This window comes from Chaetomium tenue, assembly GCF_020726465.1.
Source record: "Chaetomium tenue strain MPI-SDFR-AT-0079 chromosome Unknown F5144scaffold_6, whole genome shotgun sequence".
In the NCBI taxonomy this organism is placed as follows: domain Eukaryota; kingdom Fungi; phylum Ascomycota; class Sordariomycetes; order Sordariales; family Chaetomiaceae; genus Chaetomium; species Chaetomium tenue.
The window spans coordinates 83861-110077 of NW_027117334.1; the positions used below are offsets into that span (position 1 = coordinate 83861).

At 56.6% G+C, this 26217-nt stretch overlaps 11 protein-coding genes across 11 annotated transcripts; 4 read left to right on the forward strand and 7 right to left on the reverse strand.

Annotated features, from left to right (window-relative positions):
- Positions 1-79: 79 nt before the first annotated feature.
- On the reverse strand, positions 80-1197 carry F5144DRAFT_594864 (uncharacterized protein; the record flags this gene model as incomplete). Its single annotated transcript, XM_066790628.1, has 3 exons — positions 80-103; positions 205-996; positions 1054-1197. The coding sequence occupies 3 exons, from the start codon at positions 1195-1197 to the stop codon at positions 80-82; spliced, it is 960 nt and encodes a 319-aa protein (XP_066639255.1).
- A 125-nt stretch (positions 1198-1322) lies between these two features.
- On the forward strand, positions 1323-2551 carry F5144DRAFT_580680 (mitochondrial 54S ribosomal protein bL28m). The gene has a single exon (XM_066789393.1). It carries the CDS (start codon positions 1571-1573, stop codon positions 2333-2335), a length of 765 nt encoding a protein of 254 aa, XP_066639256.1. The 5' UTR covers positions 1323-1570; the 3' UTR covers positions 2336-2551.
- Positions 2543-5260, reverse strand: F5144DRAFT_332490 (tryptophan synthase beta subunit-like PLP-dependent enzyme). Its single transcript, XM_066784130.1, has 4 exons — positions 5022-5260; positions 4765-4923; positions 4456-4688; positions 2543-4396 (listed from the first exon to the last, which is right to left on the reverse strand). Exons 1-4 carry the CDS (start codon positions 5067-5069, stop codon positions 2698-2700), a joined length of 2139 nt encoding a protein of 712 aa, XP_066639257.1. The 5' UTR covers positions 5070-5260; the 3' UTR covers positions 2543-2697.
- A 786-nt stretch (positions 5261-6046) lies between these two features.
- Positions 6047-8526, reverse strand: F5144DRAFT_332566 (plasma membrane fusion protein PRM1). The gene has a single exon (XM_066784131.1). The coding sequence runs from the start codon at positions 8345-8347 to the stop codon at positions 6185-6187; it is 2163 nt and encodes a 720-aa protein (XP_066639258.1). The 5' UTR covers positions 8348-8526; the 3' UTR covers positions 6047-6184.
- A 2636-nt stretch (positions 8527-11162) lies between these two features.
- Positions 11163-12754, reverse strand: F5144DRAFT_605085 (6-phosphofructo-2-kinase-domain-containing protein; the record flags this gene model as incomplete). The annotated part of the gene is made up of 4 exons (XM_066791402.1): positions 11163-11684; positions 11811-11924; positions 11994-12583; positions 12649-12754. The coding sequence occupies 4 exons, from the start codon at positions 12752-12754 to the stop codon at positions 11163-11165; spliced, it is 1332 nt and encodes a 443-aa protein (XP_066639259.1).
- A 756-nt stretch (positions 12755-13510) lies between these two features.
- Positions 13511-14606, reverse strand: F5144DRAFT_332709 (uncharacterized protein). Its single transcript, XM_066784132.1, has 2 exons — positions 13834-14606; positions 13511-13759 (listed from the first exon to the last, which is right to left on the reverse strand). Exon 1 carries the CDS (start codon positions 14436-14438, stop codon positions 13854-13856), a length of 585 nt encoding a protein of 194 aa, XP_066639260.1. The 5' UTR covers positions 14439-14606; the 3' UTR covers positions 13511-13759; positions 13834-13853.
- On the reverse strand, positions 14544-15427 carry F5144DRAFT_655831 (uncharacterized protein; the record flags this gene model as incomplete). Its single annotated transcript, XM_066793140.1, has 2 exons — positions 14918-15427; positions 14544-14849 (listed from the first exon to the last, which is right to left on the reverse strand). The coding sequence occupies exons 1-2, from the start codon at positions 15179-15181 to the stop codon at positions 14544-14546; spliced, it is 570 nt and encodes a 189-aa protein (XP_066639261.1). The 5' UTR covers positions 15182-15427.
- A 1363-nt stretch (positions 15428-16790) lies between these two features.
- Positions 16791-19069, forward strand: F5144DRAFT_580695 (P-loop containing nucleoside triphosphate hydrolase protein). The gene is made up of 4 exons (XM_066789394.1): positions 16791-17527; positions 17583-17681; positions 17742-18631; positions 18692-19069. The coding sequence occupies exons 1-4, from the start codon at positions 16885-16887 to the stop codon at positions 18818-18820; spliced, it is 1761 nt and encodes a 586-aa protein (XP_066639262.1). The 5' UTR covers positions 16791-16884; the 3' UTR covers positions 18821-19069.
- Positions 19070-19527: 458 nt separating this feature from the next.
- Positions 19528-21006, reverse strand: F5144DRAFT_537886 (aspartic peptidase domain-containing protein; the record flags this gene model as incomplete). Its single annotated transcript, XM_066787086.1, has 3 exons — positions 19528-19841; positions 19899-20046; positions 20101-21006. 3 exons carry the CDS (start codon positions 21004-21006, stop codon positions 19528-19530), a joined length of 1368 nt encoding a protein of 455 aa, XP_066639263.1.
- A 2424-nt stretch (positions 21007-23430) lies between these two features.
- F5144DRAFT_332815 (uncharacterized protein) lies at positions 23431-25619 on the forward strand. Its single transcript, XM_066784134.1, has 4 exons — positions 23431-23605; positions 23667-25048; positions 25107-25281; positions 25347-25619. Exons 1-4 carry the CDS (start codon positions 23557-23559, stop codon positions 25445-25447), a joined length of 1707 nt encoding a protein of 568 aa, XP_066639264.1. The 5' UTR covers positions 23431-23556; the 3' UTR covers positions 25448-25619.
- Positions 25473-26110, forward strand: F5144DRAFT_332796 (uncharacterized protein). Its single transcript, XM_066784133.1, has 2 exons — positions 25473-25964; positions 26051-26110. Exons 1-2 carry the CDS (start codon positions 25531-25533, stop codon positions 26070-26072), a joined length of 456 nt encoding a protein of 151 aa, XP_066639265.1. The 5' UTR covers positions 25473-25530; the 3' UTR covers positions 26073-26110.
- The last annotated feature ends 107 nt before the right edge of the window (positions 26111-26217 follow it).

Below are 26217 nucleotides of genomic sequence, written 5' to 3' on the forward strand. Positions count from 1 at the left end.
ATGTCCTCCTCTATCTGGGTATCACGCCCGGCCCAGCCGTTCCAGGTCACTTCTTACCTCCTCCACCTGTCGGCCCATGTCACGATACACCCGCGCTATCTCCCTCATGACCTTTTCCTTGCCACCGCCTCGGGTACCACCCATCGCCGTTGCCGAGGCCGTCGTCGTCGCGGTCGCATCGCCCCCCTGCCCCTCCCCTCCCACCTCCACCACCACCCCATACGCCTCCAGCTCCCCCCTCAGCGTATGCACCGCCTCGGCCAGCCGGCCCCTGGCGTCGCGCAGGTGGCCGGCGTAGCTCGCCAGCGCGCGCGCCGCCTCGGGCGTGTACGTGTCGCGGCGGGCGGCCCACAGCGCCGTCTCGGCCTCGGCCTCCTGCCGCTGCGCCGTCAGCGCCGCCTCCGCCGCCCGGAACTCGAGCGACCGCGCGATCGGGCCGTGCTTGGCCTCGAGCGCCCGGAGAAGCTGGGTGAGCACGGCGGTTTGCTCCTGCAGCAGGGTGGTTAGTTCTGCCGCGGCGGCCAGGCGTGCGCGCGTGAGCTCGGCTTTGCGGTCCGTGATGCTGCTTGCGAGCGAGGCCGCGTGCGTGGGGAGGGCGGGGATGGAGCGGTGTACGTAGGAGGGGTTGGTGGATGGGTTGGCGGTGCGCGCAAGGTGCACGGCGGAGGTGTGGAGGGTGGTGGAGACGAGGCGGGCGAGCTGTGGTAGGTGGGTTGGGAAATCGGAGAGGGGTGGGCTGGAGAGTAAGAGAGCCGCTGACTCGGGCGTCAGGTCGGATTGTGCATTGAGCAGGGGTGGCAGGAGGAGGAGGAGGTCGAGGAGTGCTGGTGGGAGTTCTGCAGGTGTCGAGGTCGTCGTTTGCTGCTGCGGCCGTGGTCGCCTTGTCAATGATGGCGCCGGTGCGTGCGTAACTTGTAGCGCCTGGGGATTCGCATTGGTGATGGCATCTGTAAGTAGGTGTTGTTTGGCAGCGTGGAGCCGGTATTCGTTCAACTCCTGCCGGCACAGTCAATCCGATGCTGCCCCCTCCCGATAATTGCTTGATCAACGCACTTCTGTCACCGCTCTGCGTTCCTTGGTCGCAGGGCCATTTTTGGTTGATGCATCGGGATTGAGGACCGAATTGGTGAGTTTGGAATAAAGAATCGCAAACTCAGGATTATTTTGGAGGACCGTGTTGTCTACTGGAGGAAGCATGATGCAAGCCGCTGGATTGTCGGGGGTTGATGGTGGACCATCTTTCTGGCTCTCGCGTCCCCTACCACTAGGCGGGAGATGCGCGCCGGGGGTTGCTCCGCGAAAGCATGTGACCACTTCCGAACAATTCAGCCCAGCGGCCAGCTGACAATGCGCCGTCCCCACCTGGCATCCACCCACTCTGAGCCTGTCGAAATTTTGAGTTTCGAACTCGGCCTGCCGTCGCCGGAGCTTTTTGCTAGGTCCAGGCCTCGGAATTACTCGACGAGGGGTCAATCGAGCCAGCCACTCTCTTCCCGCACCCACCACTCACCAATGCGACCGTCATAGCACCGAGTTGCCAACATCCACCGAAACCACACGGCCCCTCACGATGCCCCCAACACACCCCTCCATCCAGACCTGCCTCCGGGCGGCGTCGAGGCCAGCGACCGCCTCACTCCCCCGCCTCTCGACAAGAACCTTCACAACGACACCACCGACACTCTACAAGCAACCGCGGGTGCCCGGATCAGACCTCCCGATCCCGTCGGTAACGGCGCCGCAGCACCACATTCCGCCGTACCCGTACGGGCCGCGGCAGGTGTACCACCAATCCAACACGGGCCTGTACGGGGCGGCGCGCATCCGGTTCGGCAACAACGTGTCGGAGCGCAACAACATCAAGACGCGGCGCCAGTGGCGGCCCAACGTACACCACAAGCGGCTGTGGTCGGCGTCGCTGGGCGTCTTTGTGCGCACCCGCGTCACCGCCCGCGTGCTCCGCACCGTCGACAAGGCCGGCGGCCTCGACGAGTACCTGCTCGGCCGCACCCCGCAGCGCGTGCGCGACCTCGGCCCCTGGGGGTGGAAGCTGCGGTGGCGCATCATGCAGACCCCCGCCGTGCGCGCCCGCTTCGCCGCCGAGCGCGAGGCCCTGGGGTTACCCCCCAAGAAGGAGGACGAGCTGATGTTGGAGGCTGCGCAGGCGCTGCCGGACGGGACGGCCGCCGGGGAGGCGCTGATGGTGGAGACGGACAAGATGCTCGCGGAGGAGACCGAGTTTGAACTCGACACGGAAATGGAGGCGACGGAGGCGGCGGAGGCGGCGGAGGGGGTGAAGGACGGGTTCATGAAGGAAGAGAAGCCGAGACAGTAGAGAGGAGCCTTAAAGGGGGTAGGCGGGTCTGCTATCGCAGGGGTATCTACAAAGAATTGTACCATATTGTATTCTTGATGTGTAAACCTGCCCCAGCATCAGATTTGTTGGCACCGAACACACAAACCAGTGAGCTGACATGGCGTAAATGAAGTAGTCAAAACGACGGACGCATGTATCGCACAAACAACACCTCTAACACATCAGCTAACGGATCTTACACCAGAACTGTGCTCTATTCAGGCCTCTATGAGTCTATGCTACCATTTGGTCAAATCGATTTAGGCTGGCAATCAAATGCATCCAGATCCGCAAGATTGTCATCAGGCATGGAACTCTCTGTTCCTGCCAACATAAACCCCTTAGAAGCGCAAGTCCCAGCCAATCTTGGGGCCCAGGGTGGGCAACTCGTCGGCAACGCTCTGCACGTCCTTGTCACCACGACCGCTCAGGCAGATGACAATGTCCTGATCCTTCCGCATGGTCTTAGCGAGTTCCAGGGCACCGTAGATACCGTGAGAAGACTCCAGCGCGGGAATGATGCCCTCGAGCTGGCTCATTAGGCGGAAGCCAATGAAGGCCTCAGCATCAGTAGCAGCCACGAACTTAGCGCGCTCTGTGTCCTTCCAGTTGGCCAGCTCCGGCCCCACGCCGGGATAGTCCAGACCGGCCGAGATGGAGTGAGTGTCGCTGATCTGGCCGTGCTCGTTCTGCAAGATGTAGGTGCGCACGCCGTGGAGCACGCCCTTGCTGCCGGCGGCGAGGGTTGCGCTGTGGCGGGCCGTGTCAACGCCATCACCGCCGGCCTCGACGCCGAGAAGCTTTACGCTCGGGTCGTTGCTGAACGGATAGAACATGCCCACGGCGTTACTACCGCCACCAACGCACGCAACCACAGCATCGGGGAGTTTGCCACACTTCTCGAGCATCTGCGCCTTGGTCTCGTTACCAATCACCGACTGGAACGTCCGGACGATGGTGGGGAAGGGATGGGGACCGATGGCGGAGCCAATGATGTAGTGGGTGTCATCTAGATTGACAACCCAAGCACGCAGAGCTTCGTTGACAGCGTCGCGAAGGGTGCGGCTGCCGGCCTCAACGGCAACGACCTTGGCGCCGAGGAGCTTCATGCGGAAGACGTTGAGAGCCTGACGGCGGACGTCCTCAGCACCCATGTAGACCGTGCACTCCATGCCGAACTTGGCACACACGGTAGCTGTGGCGACACCGTGCTGGCCTGCGCCCGTCTCGGCGATGATCTTGGTCTTGCCCAGGCGGCGGGCGAGGAGCAGCTGGCCCAAGGCGTTGTTGATCTTGTGGGAGCCGGTATGGTTCAGGTCCTCGCGCTTCAGCCAGATGTTGGCGCCACCCGCATGCTCCGTCAGCCGTTCAGCCTTGTGCAGCTGACCAGGGCGACCCATCCAAGGGTAGTAAGACCGATACTCTTCCCAAAACGCGGGGTCATCCTTGATGTTGTTGAAGCCTTGCTCGAGCTCCGACAGGCAGTCCATGAGCGACTCGGGGACGTACTGCCCGCCGAACTCGCCGAACCGCTCAGGGATCTTGCCGTGCATGGCCGCCAGCTGGGCGACGAGATCATCGGTATCCGTAACAACGCCATCGACGTGGGCCTCGGCGTCGGTGCCCCGGGCGGCAGAGACAGCTTCGATAATGCCGACCTCACGGGTAGCCTCGTCTTCGGGGGAGGCGGTGCGACCGCAAAGATAAGAGCAGAAGTCCTGCACGGACTTGTACTCCTCGCCCTTCGCAGCCTTTTGCAGGGTGGTGACAATCATGCTGCCAACCACCACACCATCGGCCAGCTGAGCGATGGACACGAAGTGCTCCCGAGTGCTGACACCAAAGCCGACAGCCGCAGGCTTGTCGCCGCTGTACTTCTTGACCCTAGAGAGCAGCTCGGGTAGGTTGGCATTGATAGTGCCAAGCGCACCCGTGACGCCCTGGCGGGAGACGACGTAAATGAACGAGTCGGCCAGCTTGCAGAGGATGCGCATGCGAGCGTCCGAGGTCGCTGGGGCAATGAGAGGCACGTAAGAGAGCCTAGGAACGACGACGGTTAGCGTTTGTTCTTTACACGTCAAAGGGGGGCGGAGACATACCCTCCAAGGGTGCACCACTTGCGGAACGAGATGGCCTCTTCCGGCGGCAGGTCAACGACGATGAAGCCATTAACACCAGCCTCGTTGCAGTCCTTCATAAGGCGCTCCTCGCCGTAGCTCAGCAGCGGGTTGTAGTAGCCCATCAAAAGGATGGGCGCACGCACGCCGAGCTTCCGGGCATCACGGACCATCTGCAAGGTCGACTCGATCGTGACTCCATTCTCGAGAGCAATCTGGGGTACGGGACACCATGGTCAGAATCTCGATGCGATATTGTTATTATTCATGCCAATGTATCGGGAGACTCACGGTGTTAGCGGTCTGAATGGTCGGGCCGTCGGCAATGGGATCGGTAAAGGGCACGCCCAACTCGATAACGTCGGCACCACCCTTCTCCATGGAGAGAATGACATTAGGGGTAGCCTCGGCCGTGGGGTAGCCGGCGGTCACATAGGTAACGAGCGCAGCCTACAACAGCATCCTCGTTAGCAACTCGTTGTTTTTCTTCCCGACGTCGAGCAAAGTTGACAGTCGAGTAACCAAGAGATGGCGGGGCAATTGCTTACCCGGCCCTGTGCCTTGCATCGCTGGAATGTCTGCTTGAGTGTCTCCATGATGGGCAATGGCAGTCAATTGGGATACTGGGGATAGTTGGTCTCGTTGCACAACGAAGGAACACAACGGAAGAAGAGTGCAAGATGTTGGGGACAACTCGAACGAACTCTTTGTCGAGGCACGACGTTTCAAATAGCAAAACGCGGAGAGGCGAGGAGCAGGGTTTGAGTCACTACCATATTTTTGTCTGGCGTTGGACCCCGCATCACCCGCCACCACCCAGGCTCCACAGCACCTGTTGCACCTGCAGGATGACAGGACAGCTTACCTGACGGGGCAACTGTGGTGGACCGAAAGGCGACCCAAAGTGTTAAAATTGACCACCGAACACCCCATTCAGCGCCGTGAGACGATTTCCTAAACACCAAGTACAGGGAGGCTGATGCTTTCTTCCCGGCTGGGCCTCCCGAATGCATCGCCATTTCGTTACATAAGCGGAGTCCAGACACGCAGGATGAGAGGGATGCAAACCTCAAGCGAAGGGTCTGAAGATCATGATGATTCTCAAGCCAATTGTCTAGTTATCTCCTATCCATTGGGTTGAACATCCGTGAATTTGTGCTCCCTGTAATAGAAATACCGAGGCACAAATGGGCTGTCTCGTCTACTGCGAAGTACGAAATACATACATAGAGACCTTCTGTGACGCTGCAGGTGCCTGTTCTTCGTTCGTGCATGCAGCTTGTCGTTCGAGATCCGAAGGTGGGATGGGATGCAAGGGTTGAGCTCAGGTGGGGGACAAGGGCTGGTAAACGCTTATCCGGAGGCCCCTGTCGCAGCGCAGGACGCTCTTCCGGGCCAACTCGCATCACGAAACGGGAAACGCGGCGCGGGATGACAGCCAAAGTCAGACGTCATTTCAAATTGAACGGGTATCTATCTCTTCATCTACCGGAAAAACAAAAAGGAACGCGCACTTGTAACGAACTAATTAATTATCCACCGTCTTAGCCAAGCCCACCCTCCCAGACACACAGCTCACCATGCCAGACAACGCCCAGCGCTAGACCGGCGAGTACTTTCGCGGCGATGGCGGCGGCGGCACCGACAACCCCCATTCATCGTCCGCCCACTGCTGATTCGAATCACGGCGGGGGCGCGCTACAGACGACCTCTAGTGGTCTGGGCCTTCCACCTCCGGGTAACTGCTTTTCCTGGCGTGCGACGGCCACCGCTCGGGGCTCGGCCGCCCCCTCTTGACGCTGCCCGCGTAAATGACGCCTTTCTGGTCAAAGTCGCTGGGGGCGCTGTTGTCGTGGTGGTGGTGGTGGCTGTCGCTGTTCCCGCTGCTGGCGCTGCTGCTGCCGCGACTGCCGGGCGCCTTGACACCGTACTGCTCACCCCCCTCGCCCCGTGTCTTCTCTTTTTGCGCCGAAGCCACCAGGGCGCGGACGGCGCCGGATAGGACGACGATGACGTAGACCAAAAGGAGGGCGGTGGAGATCAGCGCCTCCTGCACGATGCCGTGCTCGAGCTTGGTGATGACTTGGTTGACGGCCGAAGTGATCTCGTCGGTCGTGACGGAGGACGGGGAAGCCAGGAAACTGGTCAGGTCGCTGTCGCCATTAACGCTATTATTGGCGCCCTGCGAAAAGACGTCGTTGGCAAAGAGCGGGAGCGTCACGTGCGCGTTGTCGTGGACCCAGGTGAGCCCTTCTTGCACCGTCTCGATCTTGCGGGTGATGAGGCAGCCAACCAGGTTGCGCGCCGTGTTGAACAGGATTGTGTCCTTAAAAACTGCCGTGATGGCCTTGTCGATCTCGTCGTCGAAGGTGTTAAGCGTGTTGTTGACGGACGTTGTGGCGTTGCTAACCCAGCCAAACATGTCGTCGTTAATGTCGTCCTGGAGCTTGATGATAACCCCGTTGGCGTCGTCGGCCCAGTTCGTTGACACCTTCTGGAGCGTCCCGACGACATCTCCGGCAAAGTCCCCGACTTGGTTGGCTAGTGCCGGGGCCTCCTTCTGGATAGAGCGCAGGATGATGAACTGGCAGAGGCAGGAAAAGAGGCCAGCGAAGGCAAGCGAGAGGACGAACAAGGCAGGGAGCGAGGTTCCATACGCGATCGTCCACCGGACAAGAAGCTGCTTCTTCACACTCTTGAGCTTGGCCGATAGCCACAACCCGAACCCGCCCGTCACCGGCCTTGAGGAGAGATAGACGACATCCATCGGGTCGTAGCCGCGCTCGGTGAACTCGCGAGAGCGCTGCTTCTCTCTCCGCCAGCGCCGGATCTCAAGGTACCCCATGCCGATGATGGCCAAAACCGCCAGGATGGGGATGGCGACGCAGAAGGCAATCTTGGCCGTCCGGACGACGTTGAACAGCGTTTCGAAGAAGTCGTTGAGAAAACTGTTGTTCGAGCAAAAGGAGAGCGCTTGTTTCTCGGCCACTGGGAAGACGGAATCGTCAAACTTGTACGAGCCGAAGCTGCTGTTCACCTGCTCTTTGAGGAAGTTGAAAGGAATGGCGATGGCGTTCTTGGTGAAGTTCTCGACCTGGTCGAAGGTCGGGATGGTCTTGTTCAGGGCAACAATATCCCTGACGAGCTCGTTGCTATTGATCTTGATGTTCTCGAGGTCATCCAGGTTCTTGGTGATATCGATCTTTGGGAGGTCGAAGTCTACGCCACCCAAGAAGCTGGATATGGTATCGGGGATCTTGTTGATGGCGTCCTGGACATCGGAGATGGACTCGGTAATCTGACCGGTGATGGTGCCGATGGCGTCGTTCATGACCTTGGTGGCGCCCTCGACGACCTTGACCGAGACGTCTAGGCCACCGTGGATAAGAGCGGCAATGAGACAGGCGTACGTCCCGACGTACATGTTGATGATGAAAAGGATGAGGTTCTCGACGCCCGTCAAAATCATCATCAGCATCTTTACCATGCCCGACACGGTTTTGGTGATGCCGTCCGCGGCCATCGAGTTGACGCCCACCGAGAGGTAGTGCGGCATAGACGCCATGGCGCTGCCGATGTCCTCGACCTTGGTGCAAGCCGACAGTGCCTTTGTCTTGGCATCGCCGATGTTGTCGTTGAGGCCGGCGGTCAGGATGAGGACGCGGACGAGGACGAGGATGAGGAGGATAGTCCAGCGGTTGAACCAAAGCTGTGAGAGTCTTGCTCGGAGCCCCAGGTAGGGGGTGACGGTCGGCGCAGTGTGAGCGTGTGGCTGGAGCTGCGGTGCGGATTGGAGGTCGACTGTATGCCAGGTGTTGGCGTTGAGGTTTGAAGGTACCGGGGGCACTGCCCCCGTCTTTTCATTGTAGAACATGATGCGGCCGGCCGCGGAAAAGGTGAATGGAATGTGTTGGTGTCTCGGTGTCTTGCTGTCTTGATGTCTTGAGGTGTTGGTACCTTAGGTTGGTACCGTGGTGATAGTGGTGGATTACCGAATTAGGAAGTAGTGTTGGTGTTGATGTAGACCAGCTACGTGATGCAGAAGAAAATAGGGAAAAATAGAAACGAAGGAAAACGAATGCTTAACTCAAGCACAGGAATGACCCATACGCCTATCGATGCATGACTCTAAGTGTGACAATGGAAGAAGATGAAGATGGGAGGGAGGGATGTACAACAATGGAGTGGGAGCATGGCCACAATAAAAGGGACGGTGGTCAGGAACAGGCCGCATGACAGCAACTGTAACAATGAGCGGATGTAAAGATAGATCCTTGACAGGCCTTTTCTTTGTTTCCCACGCTCAAAACCAATACGTTGCCATCAAGTCCCCCAGCGAAGCGCTTGCTGTTCAACCCGTCGAAGCGCCGGCTCTCGACAGCCAGTCATTTCTTGGTGCAGGGGTCAGGAAGCGGCAAGCCAAACATCTTGGCACCACCGACGGAGGCGACCGCCCGAGCAGTCAAAAAATACAGAAACAGGTAAACGAGATCCGATTTAGAATTCACCTTTGCGTTGGCGGGCCTGACGATATTGGGGGGGAGGGGGCGGGTGTCAGTTGAAGTTGACTGAAGTTACTTGGCAGGTCCCATTGTTGTGCGGGCCGGGATGATAATTAATGCGGGGCCGAAACCACCACAACCACCATTCACTCATGGAACCTCACGACCTGTCCTCTGGTCATCCAACACCAAAATCCTCAACGATTCCGACGACCAAAACGAAAGGTTTCCCGCAAAGATAGACCGGGTTGGGTAAGTAGCCTTGAAATGGGCAGCTCTACGGTTACATGGGCCCAGTATAGAAAATGACACATGGTTGGCTCATGGTCAGTTGAAGTTCTCCCTGAGGCCGCCGGCCGTTGTTGAAAGGTTGGGCTAGGAGTTTTTGGCCTCGAGTCAACTGTTTACTTGAACCCTCGAAACCAACCAACAAGCCCAGTATAAGCCCAGTGGGAAATACTGGAAACAGGGCACCCCTAGGAGTCCAGACCGTTTCTAAACTCGGCCTAACAACCATCGAGAGTGTGAGAGACTGCAACTTGCCTGTCCGGCGATAAGTAGGGGGCCTTGCCGTCACCCGCGTCAACATGAACATATGCTGATAATGCCCGCGTCCCTGCTTAACGCTAAGCCCATGGTTTCCTGGGCTGCAGACTCCTAAGCTACAGGAGTTCGAATCGGCTGTTAACGTAACCTACGTCCAATGGTCTCTCGATTCCCCAAGCCAAACTCGTCGAGGCGGTTGTGACTGTTAAGTACTAACCGAGCCAGCATACTCCCGCAGCATCGTGTGTTGTGTAGGGGGCCAAACAACCTATGGGGGTTACAGCAAGGTAAATGTATGCCCCACAGATTGCACCTGGTGACAACCACTTCACGGGTGACATCTTGAGATGGGGAGGATACTTTGAGAGGCCATGCCTTAAATGCTCAGCCTCCAGGATTAGCTCGCCTAGTTGCCCGACATCACCAGTTACTCCTTTATCAGTGCTTAGTAGATCTTGGTCACAGGTAGAATATGTTGCGCGCTCGAATCACAAAACGCCAAAGGTGACCGGAATCACCAGAGTCCGCCCGGCATTCTCAAAAGTCCCACCAAAAACTGGGTTTGTCCCCTCTTAAGCACACCAAACACACCCCCGCCCACCACATATGGAGCTCAACGTCATCCTCGGGTACCCAACATCATAAGCCCCATCCGGCCCACGACTCGACCGGCACCGCTTTCACCGGACTCCGTCTTCGGCCCGGCCGACTCATTATTGCCAGGCCAGCCATTGTCAAGAATGCACCACTCCATATTGGTATTGAATCCGGGATTTTGCCGTTGAGGAGGCATTGGGGGCTACTTGCTTGCAGGATTTCTGAGTCTTTGTGTGACAGTCCAACTAAAACCAAGTTACGGGTTGTTCTGTTGGAAGACATTGGGGTTACCCAGGGGCCTGGATATCCCAGACCATCAAATAAAAATGCAGCGGGCCATACTACCCATCTGCCTGAGATACTTGCTGTAAAGCACAAAGCAAGATTAGGAAGACAATTGAAGCCTTGGTGCGAGTGGTGACTGGTCCTGCCCCCGCCCCCCCCCCAGGTGCCGGTCGTCTTGAATCAGCGCGCATAACCTGAATCCATGCACAAGCTTAGTTAAAGTCAAGATACCCTTTAATTACTACTTTTTGCCATATAGGTGTTTGAAGACACCTAGGCATGCATTAAGTACTGCTATGCTGAATATTTCGGAAGGGTATCACTCAGCGTAACTCCTCGAGCCCGGGGGTGCAATCCATCATGGATTGCACAAGGGGGCCACAGCATGATGACATCGATAATTATTCCGTAGCCACGGTGCGATTGCATTGGTAATGATCAAGCCCAAATTCTTCTCCTGCCGGCTCAGCCTCCATTCCTCCACCGCCGGGGACCGTAGCCAGACTTCATTTTCGCGCCCAATGCCAACACAAGCCTCAAAGCCAACGCTGGCGCCCAACCGTAAACTCCATTCCGAGGATCGCCCAGCCTTCAACCCTGGGATTTTCCACGTCGCCATCCTAAAAGTATACAATCCGCTTGATGGTTCCACGCCTGCCTGTGCCGATAGAAGAAACACAACACACAAAGTCTAGAAATGCTGAAAAAGCAATGTAACATACTGTCTCCTGCGGCCAGCCTCAAACCCGAGCCTGAATGTCAGATGCCACCCTCCGGCGCGGGATCCTCGTGTTTCGCTGTGCTACCTTTGCCGCGCCAGGTGCTGACGGCCTTGATGTTGGCGCGATAGCTCTGCAGCTCGGTGCCGTAAGCGCGCGGCGTCAGCTTCATCAGGGTGTGCAGGGGCACGGGTACCCAGGGGCTGTCTTCCTGCGTTTTCTGCATGAAGTAGGCGTAGATGCAGCGGATAACGGCCTGGTGCGAAATGATGAGTATGTCCTCGCTGCGCTCGAGCTCCATGATGATGGGCTCGAGACGGATGACAACGTCGCGGTAGCTCTCGCCGCCGCGGTAGCGGTAGTTGTACTTGTCTTCGTCGCGCGCTTGGAAGTCCTCTGGATACTGATCTGCGATCTCCTGGTACGTCATGCCGTCGCACACCCCGGCGTCAAGTTCGTCCAGCGCCTTCCATTGTAGCTGATTGTAGTGTTTCGGCAGGTGGCGGGCGGTGGCGATGGTCCGTTTCAGCGTCGAGGTCCAAACCGTCAATGGCCGGTCACTCTGTGTTGTTCTGTTAGCTGCGGTCATGCACGCGGACGGCACATTGCACCCCAAACCACCGAGACCAGGGGGTTCGGGGATCCGGCTTGGCGCACCGAGCCAAGACTTTTTGGGATGTGCACTTACACCGACAGACTCGCGGACCAACTCGGGAAGTTTCAAGGCGTACTCTTCGCCGCGGTGCGAGAGCGTTGCGTCACCGCCAATTCGGCCGTCTAGATTGAACATGGACTCCCCATGCTAGAAAACAAGGTCAGCGAGCGCGGTCTTGGCGGGAGGGCCACAGGTGGGTTTCGGAAAGGTGCTTACACGAGATAGCCAGACAGAACGTGGGCGGATGTGGAGGTTCATGAGGAAGTAGACGACGCGGCTCTGCAGGTAGTCCTGGATGCGGTTGATGAAGACCTTCTTTCCGACATTCATGATCTTGAGATATGTCAAGTGGTCCTCATCCTTGTCGTCGTTGATCGACTTGTACACCTTCTCATAGTTGCGGATCCGTTCCCTGAAGTCCAGCGCGGCCTTCTCGGGATCTTGACCAACGTAGTCTGGTGAGGTGGCCTTGACATCGCGGATGTTGGCCATGACCAGCTCTTCGTCGTCGCACTTGGACTCGACAAAGATAACCTCGATACCCTCACTCGAGATCCGTTCGAGGACCCATTTCCGCCTCTCTTTGGTGCTGTTGGTGGCATCTAGGATTGCGACAACTCCTCCACTCTTGAACCACTTGAGCATGTCTGCCACGGCAGCATTGGCAGCTGCGCGGCGCTGGCGTTCGCCCTCGGCATTGTTGGTATCAAAGAAGTCGGCGGACGGATGGGGGGCATTTTCGCGGCGATAGTTGCCGACGTTGAAGGTTGCCGCCGGGACGGACAGCCATTTTAGGTATCGCTGGGCTGGGAATGGCAGCGCTGTCAGTGGTCGGAACGAAAAAGGGCGTGCTAACTAACGATAATCTCACCTCTCTGGGCAATGTAGCTTTTGCCTCGGGCTGGAAGCCCGACCATGACGACGCAGATCCGCGTGTCCTCGGGCATAATGCCCAGGCCGTTAATCTTTGGAGCCATCTCTGCTGAGTGATAGCCGTTGTAGCAGTGTTCTGGAGGCGGACGAGGATGGAATAGATGGTCGAGACATGTAGCAGCTTAATTGGGACCGAGGAATGGTAGAGAGTCGGCGTGGCAGGCGTGGAGAAGTCGCAGTGGTTGATCGCGTGAGCGCTTCGTGGGGCGCTGTTTGCGGGTCGAACGCAACAGTGACGATGGTGGGTTGGGAGGGGAGCTCCCCCGGGGTGTGACGCCACCTTGGGCTGCTGTCGTGGTCAACGCAGCAAGGTGTAGTCGGGACGATAGACTACGTTGCTGCCGTGGAAAAAAGCTTGGGAAAAAAACAGCGGAATGATTTGAGGAATGACAGAGAGCGATACACAAGAAAAGAGAATCCTAGCGAGTTAAGTTGCACGAAGCCCTGGCGAGCTTCATCCATCAAATCGCATCGGGAATCCCAGGGCGGGATCTCGGCGGGCCAGCGGGCGGCACCCTGGTCCCTTGGCATTGAGTTCTGCCTTTTCAGCGCAGCCTGGCTCAAGCCTGGCCAACAGCTCCTTGGTCCCTAGGCCGCCTCCCTCCGAACGTACCCGAAAAGCAGACAAAAGCGGGGCCTTGCAGGCTGGGATTGAGTGCCCGTGATGTGATGGTTTTTCTCTCAAAATATCCCCAGACCGCCATCTCGTATCCTCCCCCCTTCGATTTATCCTCAGCCTGGCGCAGCTGTTTCGCAGTTTCTCGTCGAAACGAAAGAATATGCCTGGGCGTAGCAACACAGCCTGGAAGTGTCAAGAGGATACCCACCTGGGCCGTGCACTCTGTCGGCTGGAATCGGGAGGAGGTCGAACTGCCAGCCGTCGGGAACACAATGTTCGGCAGTCTCGCTCTCGGCAAGTGCCAAGGGCCGTGGGTTCAGGTGACCGGCAGAGTGTGCGCTGCCCCTGGGGAAAGTGCCGGATCTCACGTAACCCATTGTTTCTTCTCTTTAGACAGTGGGGTGACCGTGAAACTTTCGGGAACCCTTCTCTGGCAACCCGATGAGATCAAATCAATCAACTTATTCCCTATCCTAGAGACTTGAGAAAACGCAATTCTCTTACCTCATCCTGATTGCCGCCGGTTACACATACTTGTGTGAGAGATTTGCTTCTCCGAGATCAGCCAGGAACGCAATGACGTGGGATTGTTTCTTGGCCAAGGCGATAGGAAATGTGAATTGAAGCTTCTCGACTCTTGGCTCATGCTGGGGTCTCCGTGGGCCTGGAGCCACCTCAGCGAGCCTAACTGGTGGGGTTCTCTTGAACGTGGTGGGGGGTTCCTGGGGAACCGCTTGCTTGCACTGGTCCTGGCCATTTGAGGATAAAGGGAAAAGAAGGCGGAAAATATGGAGACACAATAGACCAACGTTAAGACTTAGGCTCTCTATTTTGGAAGGAACTAGGCGATAGTTATTAGTTATACCTATCATACTGCTCGAGCGAGCCTCAGCAAGGGTTTGCTGGGAGGTGTTGGACGACGATTGTGGGGCGGTTCTCGGCTGCGGATAGCCCCTGATAATGATGGTGATAAAGATTAATATGGCGATATCAGCCTGAAGGTACGCGAAGGTGAGGCTCTTATGATGCAATGCAACAACTACCATCCCGGTTTCTGATTCAACTTCAAAACTATAAGCGCTGATCATCGCGCGGCCGTTGCGTTCCATGCAATCCAAACACGATCCAAAGAAATCGACACCCTTCAGAGATCAAACAAAGAGCCAGCACGCCTACGAACTCACACGACCGGGGGCGTCCTCTAAAGCATATGCTCAGCACACATCAAACGTTGGCAAGCCCTGTCCCGCGTAGGTGAAGCCGGCGTCCCACTGCGGCGCATCTTCGCCCACAATCGTGCCGGCTTGGCCATTCTCGACGCACAGTGCATCGACCGTATCGAGTTGGCCACCAATAAAGGTGGTTGTGGTGCTCAGAGTCTCGCAGAGGGAGCAGAAGAAGGCCTGGCACGTCCCAAAGGAGTAGACGAGACACGAGTTGGCCGCAATGATGAATTCGTCGTCAGTCGATAGGATTTGGTTGACAATGACCTTGCAATCAGCAGTGGCGGGGCTCGGTTTCTAGCTAATATTAGACTGGGCCAGGGACGGATGTCTATAAAAGACGTGGGAAAGGCAAACGCCCTTACAGGGTTTGTGCATTCGAAGAAATCGCTCGCTTGGGGGACAGCGCGCCGTTGGAAGCCCGGCACCCTCGTGAGCAGGGCTTTGGACCGTTGTTCGGTAGGGGAGCCAATCGAGGTTCTATACTCCAGAGTTCGCACCTCCACGCTTGCGAACTTCTCGGGCCTTGGAGCCCGGCTGCGCAGACGTGCCGAACGTTCCTTGGAGCTGGAGGACTCAAACGCCACGGCGGCTCCCAAGAGAGAAGTGAGGGCGAGGATGAACTTCATGGTGAGTTGTCTCGGTTAAAGGGGCTGGGGATGAATCTGAACAGGATGTTGGGCTGACTGTGTGTAGAACCGGGAGGCTTGGGTGTGCTTCTGTTGATCCGTCGAGATCCAGGAGAGGACCGCGGGCGGCCTTTATATGCCTTTCCTTGTCGCCCCCTTCCGCACCTTCTCCCTCTGGTCTCCATCCAGATGTCCAGTCAGGCCACAGCCATAGATTGCCACGCGCAAGGGCCTTTGGCTCTGCCCCATCCTTTCGCGAGCGGCGGTGACGTCGAGATTGCCGGCTGAGCCAGGCCTTCGGAATTCAAGAAATAAATGAAGGTCAGCTTGGACGACCTCGTCCCGCGACCCTGGCGTGCAGAGTCATGCTGCCTTGCCATTCGAACCTCACCAATGAACAGCAGCTTGTGACGACGGCGATGCTACATGGCTCGGGCTAGGCCGTGTCTGTGCCTCAGAAGGATACCACCAGAATGCAGAGCGAAGGGAACAAGTCATGCCGGGTTGTCCGGTCCAAGACTTTGGGGGGAGGAACAGGATGGGATGCAAACAGGGGTAGTCGGCACATCGAAAGATCCCCTTCGGACACACCAGCGCCCCAAGCACAACCTAGCGGTTCGGATACTGGATGTCAAGGACCTCAGAGAGAGACTCGCCTCACCCACGGACACTACCCGGTGCTCGAGCACCATAAGTTAGCGGTCGTCCAATCATCATATCACCAAACCGAGATACCGATCATGCCTTCAATCATGGGAGCTTGTGAACAGCGATATTCCGACAAGGCACAGCAACGCAGTCAAATTGACGGGCGGCTATTTTTAAATCACAGTCTGAAATGAATCAGGACCGTCGATCGAAACAACGCAGTGGGCGTGGGTGGTTCCCGGTGCACCAGAGGGATCAGCAGTCGGGCACCTGTCCCAGGCCCGGTAAGAAGCGAACGCGGAGCCGAACCCAGCTCTGGGGGTCGAGGCGGATAGCTCATTCGGCAAGAGGGGAGGGCTGATGCGTTGCCTTGATACCACCTTGAGAGAGGGGAACCACCGTGTTGAGCACGAAGGAACTGCCAAAAAGCAACTGGGCTGACCACTTGGCGGAGGCGACGGGGACGGCAGGAAATTGATTTAGAGTCCGGGCCCGGGGTTTGAAGGACCCCCGCGAGGCTTCCTCACCACGATGACATGGTGGGCGTGACACTAAACTCTGGGGTTGACGCTTCGACGGTACCGATTCGAGAAGGTAGGAGTTCCCGCGTTTGGCGAAGGGCTTGGGGCACGAGCGGTGCAACCCGCGTGGTTTTTAACGATGTCCAATTAATGAAGTCGCTGCAGCTGATGCAACTGTGTCGAGGCGCCCGGGTCAGCGACGTCGGAGTGGCTCGGGGATTTTGGTTTCCGACTGGAGATGCCACTTGGGGGTGAGCAATTGATTGACCCCAGCTTCTGAACCAGGTTGGTGGATGCGCGCCAAGGCAAACTCTGACGGCACGGGAGGCTTATGTAATAGTTAGTGAGGTGCACCCCGCCGGAAGCTGGCAAAACATTTGACCGTGTTCTTCAACTTCGAGGTCCACTTGCCAAGACGGGGCAAGCGGGCGCTTTCCCCACTATCAATGGCCCGATAAGCTCAGCGCTGGAAAAAAAATCCGGCGGAAAGCAGGGAGCGCTCCAACAACCAGACTATCCTACACAAACACCAAGATGGCTTCCGATCTCAGCAAAAAGAGGAAATTTAAGGATAGCAAGGGCTCCAAGCCCGAGCGCGCTGTCGCTTCTTCTTCAAAGACCAAGAAACTGAAGAGGGCCCCGACCCCAGAAGACAGCGACGCCGAGCGCGACAACAGCAGCGACCCCGAGATCGAGAACCAGGAGCCCGAACTAGAAGCTCCTAGGCCGCCGCAAGACGACTCGGAAGACCAGGAGGCCGAAGAAAATGCGAACGGTTCTGAGAGACAGGATGAACCAGCAGGATTGGACAGCGCCATTCAGAATGGCGACGGGTCCTTGCTCGGCCCCTCAGTGTCGACGGAAGCCCAGGCGTTCTCTGAACTCAATCTCTCCGACAAGACCATGATGTCAATTAAGGAAATGGGATTCACAAAAATGACCGAGATCCAACGGCGAGGCATCCCACCTCTCCTCGCGGGCAAGGACGTGTTGGGGGCGGCCAAGACCGGATCTGGAAAGACGCTTGCCTTCCTCATTCCCGCCATCGAAATGCTCAACTCCCTCCGCTTCAAACCGCGCAATGGCACCGGTGTCATCGTTGTCACTCCCACACGTGAGCTGGCGCTGCAGATCTTCGGCGTTGCGCGCGAGCTGATGAAGAATCACTCTCAGACTTGTGAGTTGTGATTCGTACCCTCTCGACTTGGAACTCTCACTGACTTGTTTGCTAGACGGGGTGGTTATCGGAGGTGCCAACATTAGAGCGGAGGAAGATAAATTAGGAAAGGGCGTGAACCTCCTAATTGCCACCCCTGGCAGGCTGCTCGATCGTGAGTCTCGTGGTTGTCCTTCCCCTCAACCGGCAGGTGCTGACAGTTTCATCCTGATAGATCTCCGACGCGGCAGCTTCGTCTTTAAGAATCTGAAGTCCCTGATCATCGACGAGGCCGACCGGATTTTGGAAGTTGGTTTCGAGGACGAAATGCGCCATATCGTCAAAATCCTCCCCAAGGAAAATCGCCAAACCATGCTCTTCTCGGCCACACAAACAACGAAGGTTGAGGACCTTGCAAGAATCTCACTCCGTCCCGGGCCGCTGTACATCAATGTCGACGAGGAGAAGCAGTTTAGCACAGTTGAAGGGCTCGACCAGGGATACGTTATTGTCGATGCTGACAAGCGCTTCCTTTTGCTCTTCTCGTTTCTCAAGAAGATGGCGAAGAAGAAGATCATCGTCTTCCTTTCGTCCTGCAACTCTGTCAAATACTACAGCGAACTCCTTCAGTACATTGATCTGCAGGTCCTCGACTTGCACGGAAAGCAGAAGCAGCAGAAACGGACCAACACCTTCTTTGAGTTCTGCAACGCCAAGCAGGGCACTCTAATCTGCACCGACGTTGCCGCCCGCGGCCTTGATATTCCCCAGGTTGACTGGATCGTCCAATTCGATCCCCCGGATGACCCCCGTGATTACATCCACCGTGTGGGTCGGACCGCTCGGGGCAACAACACCAAAGGGCGGTCGCTGTTGTTCCTGCAGCCGTGTGAGCTTGGCTTCTTAGCCCACCTCAAGGCTGCCAAGGTCCCCGTCGTCGAGTACGATTTCCCCAAGAACAAGATCCTCAACGTGCAGTCCCAGCTGGAGAAGCTCATTGGGAGCAACTACTATCTCAACCAAAGTGCCAAGGACGGCTACCGGTCTTACCTCCACGCATATGCCTCCCACAGCCTCCGCAGCGTTTTCGATGTTCAGAAGCTCGACATGGTAAAGGTGGCCAAGGTAAGGCGCTCCCTCGCTCCTCAGCGCTGGCAAGGAACCCAGGGCTAACTTTGTTTACAGGGCTTCGGTTTTTCCACGCCGCCCAGAGTCGACATCACTCTGGGAGCGGGTATGAGCCGGGACAAGAAGCCCCAGGCCAGGAGGGCATATGGTAGTCAGCCAAGGCAAAGCGGCCACCAGCGGAGGTAGGCTCGTCATGGAGGGATAAAAGGATGATGGACAGCAGGTTTCGGTTTCACGCGGGTCTTGTCATCACGGAGTTGTGGCGTCGAAAGAAAGAAATTTGCATACCCTAGGAGCGGCGGTGTTGGCTGGGTGGATAATTTTGTCTGCTCGTCATTCACCTCGCCCCTTAATTCTGAGATTTAAATCTTTCAAGCTTTGTCCCACGCAATGCTGTGCCCAGTACCCGAACGAATACTCGTCGATCCATCCACACATTGATCAATGCTGAACTCGAAACCTCGACCAACCTCTAATTACAATCACATTTTCCGAAGAGTGTCCGGTGTTATCCAGGGCGGAGGGGTGGGCCTTCTCCTGTTTTCGGGGTTAGCTTTCTCGAGATCAGCCATCGCTCGCGAAGGAGACAGCTGGTTTTTTCTGCACGTCAAAGGCGTGTTTCAAAACACTGCCAGTCTTTTAGCAAGCCACTGAAGTCAAATTCAGCAATGGACCACAGCCATCCTGGCTGTCAAGAGAAGTGCCTCAGGGCGATGCCATTGTATTGTACTCTAAATGTTGAGCTAGTACGTCCTCTTATCCCCTAGAGCTACCGAGAACACGTCCACATCGACAAATGATCCCCAAACCGCAACCTCCTAATGGTAAATGGTGGCTATAACGAACATGAACTCAGCAAGATTGAAGCGAGCTTTCCTTCAAGCGCCACACGGTTAGTAGTGTTGGCGAGGAATGAAGCGCATCTTAGCCTGGCCAACGTCAAAGACGACCAGAGCGTTCTGCATAAACGCATCGCCAAGGATGTATGGGCCTGAGCCTCCATCCGCAATGGCAGTCATGCACAGTCCGGTCAAAGGATCCACCAAGGTACGGTAAAGAAGATCCACGGGACTGATGTTGAACTTGGTGCCATCGAGCAGCACAGCAACCTGAGGTATGCTAGCATCACACGAAGTGAAGTAAGCACCGTACATCCACAGATAGACGGCAGGTGGGTCAAAAGATGCGTTGATAGCATCCGCAAGACCTGAGTTGGGCTGTTAGCTCCATTCACCGACAAGCCAAGAGCTGGCAAAGCGCATACCTGACGGGAGATAGTTGAGCGTTGTACCGCTGTCAACAATGTATGGTATCTTCTTGGTGTTGGTGGTTTGGTCGTAATACCAACCATCCGGGATGATGGTGTAGAAGGAGTATTGGTAGGCGGTCTGAGGGATGGCGATCACACTCGTCTATTACCATGGCAGCGTCAGTTTAGTTCACGCACGGTTAAGGAAAGTACTCACGATGATCATGTCGAGAACTGCGGTCCGGGTCGTGTCCAAACCACTGGCCGGGGCAACTCCGCCGAAGGCGAGCATGCCGCTGGATGCATTGCGGTCAATGGCGATGCTGAAAACAGGATCGACGAGTCCTTGGTTCACCATGCTGGTAAAGAGAGGCGAATACTGCACCTGGCTCCCAACGTCATGGCCCTGACCATTGCCGAGGTAAGCATTAGTGAGAGATGGGAATGCAAGGCCCATCAAGCCGCTTGTTTGGTTGTTGCCGTACCAATACGTGGTATTGGCCAGGCAGACTTGTTGCTGCTTGACCGTGATGCCGCCGACCGTGACGTCGGAGAATCCCATGGGGCCAGTGACAATCTCGCCGTCGCCGTACTGAATGTACATGTGCGACTCCGGGTTGGTCAAGCCGTACTGAAAAGTCTCGGGGTACGTCTCACCAAAGCCGCAAATCTCCTGGGGCAGAAACTCGCCCGAGTAGTCAATGCAATGGAAGTTCTTCTGGACGGCCCATGTGTCGGAACTTCCAGTGTCGATGATAAGCGACATGCGATGTCCGTTGAACAGGGAGTCGACGGCGTACTGTGTGCCGTACGCAGAGGTAGTGGTGATGTTCTCGTACCCGACCCCTCCAACGAGGCGCTGATGGGCACCCAGGATTGCGGCAGCCGACCTAGGGTTGATCTTGGTGCTGCGGCCCGCGTGGACCGAGCGCAGCTGCTGGACGTGCCGGCTTGCCTTGGTGACCTTGGTGGAGGACGACCACGGATGGGTGCCCTTGGCAACCCTGTAGCTAATGCCGGGCGGAGCATCTTTGAAGGCTTCGGCATAACGCTGGGTGGCTATACCGGCCACCGCAGATGCCACGGCGAGGGCGCCGCAAAGAACCCTCACAGCCGTGACCATTTTGAGTCAATGAGCGGAGGAATCGAGCTCGGAATGTATTGGATGAGGGTGGTTGAAGTTGGGATTGTAGATCTTGTCCGGATTGTGGCCGTTGAACAAAGATAACAAGAGGGAACGGTCGGGGAATTTGAAGAAGAGTGACGAAGCTCAGAATTGTGGGAGGATGAAAATTGGACCTTAATCAACAGGGAGAAAAGCGGGAAATTTTAACAGATGGTGCGAGGGGAGGGGAAGGTGCCTGCCTAGTTCAACGTCACTGTGGCAGCCATCCACAAACCGGAGGGAAGGAGCCTTTCTTAATACCTTGCCCTAGATGGCGGCGGAAGGTACCTGGTTTCTTTTGCCGGGCCCTCCCAAGCTCTCACCGGAAACCGGCAGGAACTTGTCAACGGACACAGAGACGCTGCGTCGCACTGGGAAAGTACGTGTAAATAAGGAAAACGAGACAGAGCTTTGCGTTACGGTGCAATCCCATCTTGATGTAGACTCACCGAGATCAATAGAATACCTTAGCGAGCTCCATTGAGATCACGCTTTATCGCCTTACAAAGCACCCTCTTGCAATATGTGGGCGTTTTTGGTTCCTCCTCAACTTCGAAACAATTCCTATTCCACTTCGTTGCAACCGGTTTCTGATGCAGTTCCGCCGGGAAGGAACGGGCTGGTCGCGGATCAACCGGTTCAATGTCACCACTGAACTCTTTCCGATGGCAGATACATGTTTAATGGGGTTGGGAGCTGTACAAGAAGTGCCACGACTTGAAACTGGTACTCATGCAAACTTTGAAACGGATCGAGTATGCCTACCTATTTACTCCATCAGAACCTCTTGGGTGCTCGCATCATACTTACTACATCGTTTTTGATGTCCATGGTCATGTGGCACACCGCCTTAACCACTAGCACTAGTTAAAGGTCGATCCTCCCACTCTGACTACTCAGCAATGAGGTATAGGAGGCATTTTGATCTTCAAACTTCTAATATAGATGTGACCAAACATACCAGGAACAGTCGACCTGTGAGACAAGAAGTATACGAATGTGTGCAAGGGCCCGATGGCTGCCGTGCCAATGCAGCACCGTGTGTCACAAGGAGTCTGTCAGGTTTCCCGAATGGATGCTGTACTAGGTACGAGTACGTTTGTGTACCCGGCTATTGTCTTAGATCCGATTTTCCCTGCGACAGCCACGCAACGTTTGGGTAGCGCGGAGTTAGGCCCCGGGCAATTCGTTTGGTCGGAGGTTGTGAACAGAAAGCAGGCTGAAACCGAACTTTGCCATGTTGTACGTGGGTCGGATGGATAATTTATACCTGGTGTCAGCATGATGGTCCGTCCTAGAAACTTGGCGTCGTGAGAGTGCTGGCCGAAAAACCGAGACCCCGCTGTACAAAGGAGGGCCCGAGGAGTCTAACCCCCCCCCCCCCCCCCTTTTTTTTTTCCCGCTCTTCGACAAAAACTACGTCTTTACGTGGCGGATGGCTGGCGGCACTCCGTGATACTTTGAGTTGATGCAGAGCTCTGTGAATTCCCCCACAACTCGCAGGTAAGGAAGCTCTTCGGTCTGGCTTTCGAGGCCATTGGGTAGGGAGAGGCTCAAGTGAGTTGCGAAATCTTACGTTTGGACGGAGTATCTTATCTCAAGACTTTAGAAGGGGACTGTATGGGGGCTAAGGGAGCAGGAAATCCGTCGAGCTGGGAAGCGACAAGTGTGCATTTGTTTCTCACCATCTTCACTCAAGTTGCAAATGCATTTGCCCTGTAAACAGAGGGGTTGTTTTGTGCAAGCCTTCTTTTCTGAGTGCATTGTGTGGTTTATATAGGCAATCAAAAGAAGAAAACTTGAACTTGAGAAGCCATGGCCCCTGTGCTTGTCTTCTTCACACTTATATTTTGTTCTGGCCAACAAATGGCTTGGGAATGGGTGAATTTCTGGATGTTGTCGTTGTCTCGGGCCGATGGGCTGGAGATCCGGATAAGGTTTAGACATCACGTGAACAACATGCACGAGCCACCGCCGCATCAGTTGAAGTTCATGTGTGTGGCGTCAGCATTTCTGAACCCACTCTCTGCTCCATCCACGAACTTGTTACGAAATCCGCGAGGGCTGGCAATTCACTCTCCATTTCCGAGCAAAAACCCACCTCTTGCAGACTGTTGCTACTTTTTACTCCACGCAGGTCATTTCCGACCGGTGCATCTCCTTATACAGCGACTACCATCCGCAGTATTGTGCGCTGCTTTGAGCACAGGTTGGTACTCCATCGACCCTGGCCTGCTTTGCGGTCGCGCTTCTGAATGCGTGTGCTCCTGTGTGCTTCTTTGTGCGCGGCTGTGTTTAGAACACCACGCGATTCAACCAGGCCTTGATGTGACTCGCTACTGACATCACATGTTAGGTGTTAAACGGACTATTGCGAAACCAGATTTGCGCCGCTTTCCTAGCTAGCTAGAATCAGACGGCTCCTGACAACTCCACCGTGCTGGATCTCGATATCATCATTGAAGACCACGCCGAAACCGACAGCTGAAGCCTACAAACAGAGACACAATGGCGAACTCAACGCCCGACATTAACTCCATCCTCAAGATGCTTGGAGGTGAGGATTGATGAATTTTGTAACTTTCCAAAGGCGAATGAACTGACTCGTGTGGCCTCAGATGCGACACAGCGGCCTGCCACCTCGACGCCTACCCAGAACCATCCTGGTGTTCCGGACCCTGCGCCGGCCATGCCTTCGGGATATGCGCCGCCCGGGCAGAACCCATACCAGCAGCAACCCAGCTCTTACCAACCGCCGCCCTCTTACCCCTACCCGCAGCCGGCCTCGAGCGGCAGCATCGATTTGAGCGCAATTCGCCCTGTCAACTCGGGCACGGTGCAGCTCGCCGACGCGATCGCAAAGGCAAAGGCATACGCAACCGAGAAGGGTGTTACCCCCTATGACCGTCAGAATGCGCCATACCCCGACCCTCGCCAGGCGGACTCGAGGCACTACCAGCGCTCGAGATCCAAGAGCCCGCGTGGGCGGGATGCTTTCCGGGACAACCTGAACCCTTACCGCGACGAGAGACGCGCTGAACACGGCGGGCAAGATCGTGGTTACGCACGCGACCGATCCTACTCTCCTGGTCGCGGTCGCCAAGGCTTCTCTCCGCGTGGTGGCCACGGTGGTGGTCGGGACCGGTCGCCGTTGCGTGGCAAGGAAGACAACGTCGAAACCATCACTATCGAAGCGAGCTTGGTTGGGCTGATCATTGGCCGTCAAGGCGAGAACCTGCGTCGTGTTGAAAGCGAGAGTCGCTGCCGGGTCCAGTTTATCCCGCCCACTGGCCAGAACGACCAAACCCGACTCTGCAGAATCACCGGCCCTCGTCCGCAGCGCGAGGAGGCCAAGGAGATGATAAACCATATCATTCAGGATAGCGGCATGCGCAGCGGCAACCCCCAAAGTGGCGGTGACCGTGGCGGCCGTGAAGGTGGTGGCCGTGGTCCCGCCCCTCCCCCGGTTCCCAAGGAGGGCGAGGACAGCCTGCAAATCATGGTTCCCGATAGGACCGTGGGCCTGATCATCGGGCGCGGCGGGGAGACGATCCGCGATCTCCAAGAACGCAGCGGCTGCCACATTAACATCGTTAGCGAGAACAAGAGCGTCAACGGTCTCCGCCCGGTCAACCTAATCGGCGCTCCGGCTGCTGCCCGGCATGCTAAGGAACTGATTCTCGAGATTGTGGATAGCGACAGCAGGAATGGGAACAATGCGGGGGCTGCGCGCGGCGGCCGGCCTGACAGCTATGGCGGTGGCGGTGGCGGCGCGCCCGACAAGGTCAACGACTCCATCTACGTTCCCTCCGATGCGGTTGGCATGATCATCGGCAAAGGCGGAGAAACGATCCGGGAGATGCAAAACATGACCGGGTGCAAGATCAATGTTTCACAATCGTCCGGACCCGGCGAAGTGGAGCGGGAGATCGGCCTTGTCGGCACCCGAGATGCCATCGCCCAGGCGAAGCGTGCCATCGAGGACAAAGTTGACGCAGCGGTATGTCCGCCGGACCTGCAAGGTATTCTAAGGGACCTGTATGCTGACGAAGTTACAGAGGCAGAAGTCTGCCGGCGGCGGCGGACGTGGTCGTGGCCCGCCCCGTGATTATGACAGCCCCAACTATGGCCAATCTTCTAACCCCAGCAGCGCCCCCATGAATGCGGCACCCGGCGGCGCGGCTCCCGCGGCTGCGGCCGGGAGCAGCGGGCAGCCTGACCCGTACGCCATGTGTGAGTACACCCTTAGCCGGCTCCTCCGCCTTAGTTCGGCGTTACTAACTAACACATGCTGATAGATGGTGGTTACGAAAATTACATTGCTCTCTGGTGGCAATCCCAGCTTGCTACCCAGGGCCAGAGCCAGGGAGGCCCTTCCCAGGCCCCTGGGACCTCGTAAAGTCGCCATAACCCCCGACCCACTGATGCGCTTGCTGTTGACTCGCCCATTCAACTCCTTGATGCGTCTGATGCGTCTTGACTATGCCGTCGCCACCCTCGAGATTGCTGGCCCTGACCTTGCGCCTTGACCACTGCATGACGGCACCTTACTTGATACCAGGGCATGGCATATCTGAACTCCGTCCGGCCTGTTCCACCCTTCGGCCTGAACGGACTTGTTACATGACTGTACCAGTACGCGCGCTGATACTCGCTTTTTTCTTCTTTTCTTTTTCGTCTTCCCTCCGGGCTCTCTTTGGCGGGTTTGCGGCACATATCCCGAAACTTGAGTACCCTGCATCCTCATGGTCGACCTCTGCGTTTAGCGGTTTGCACCCGGCATTTTCCATCGACGACATTGGCGAATGCGCTCCCCTGCAACAACTTGAACGCAATCTGCAATTGGCTGCTTGCTCTGCCTACGATGCTGCGATTGGATTGTCCCTCATCTTTATGGAGGTACTGACCAACGGAAGGTGGGCCGTGTCTTGCTCTGATGCACTTGACCACCTGGCTCAACCAACCCTCGTCGCGGCCTGCCTCGCGCTGCGTCGTCCTGCAGAACTCGTCTTGCACCGCCATGATCAGGGACTCCTTTACAACGAACCTCTTGAGATGATGCCACCGTTACGAAGATGCGGCCTTAGCCCAGCTGTGTCACTGGATCCTTGCTGCATCTGGTGACTAGCATGCTCTACGCCCGGTATGGGACGAGGCTATGAAACTGTC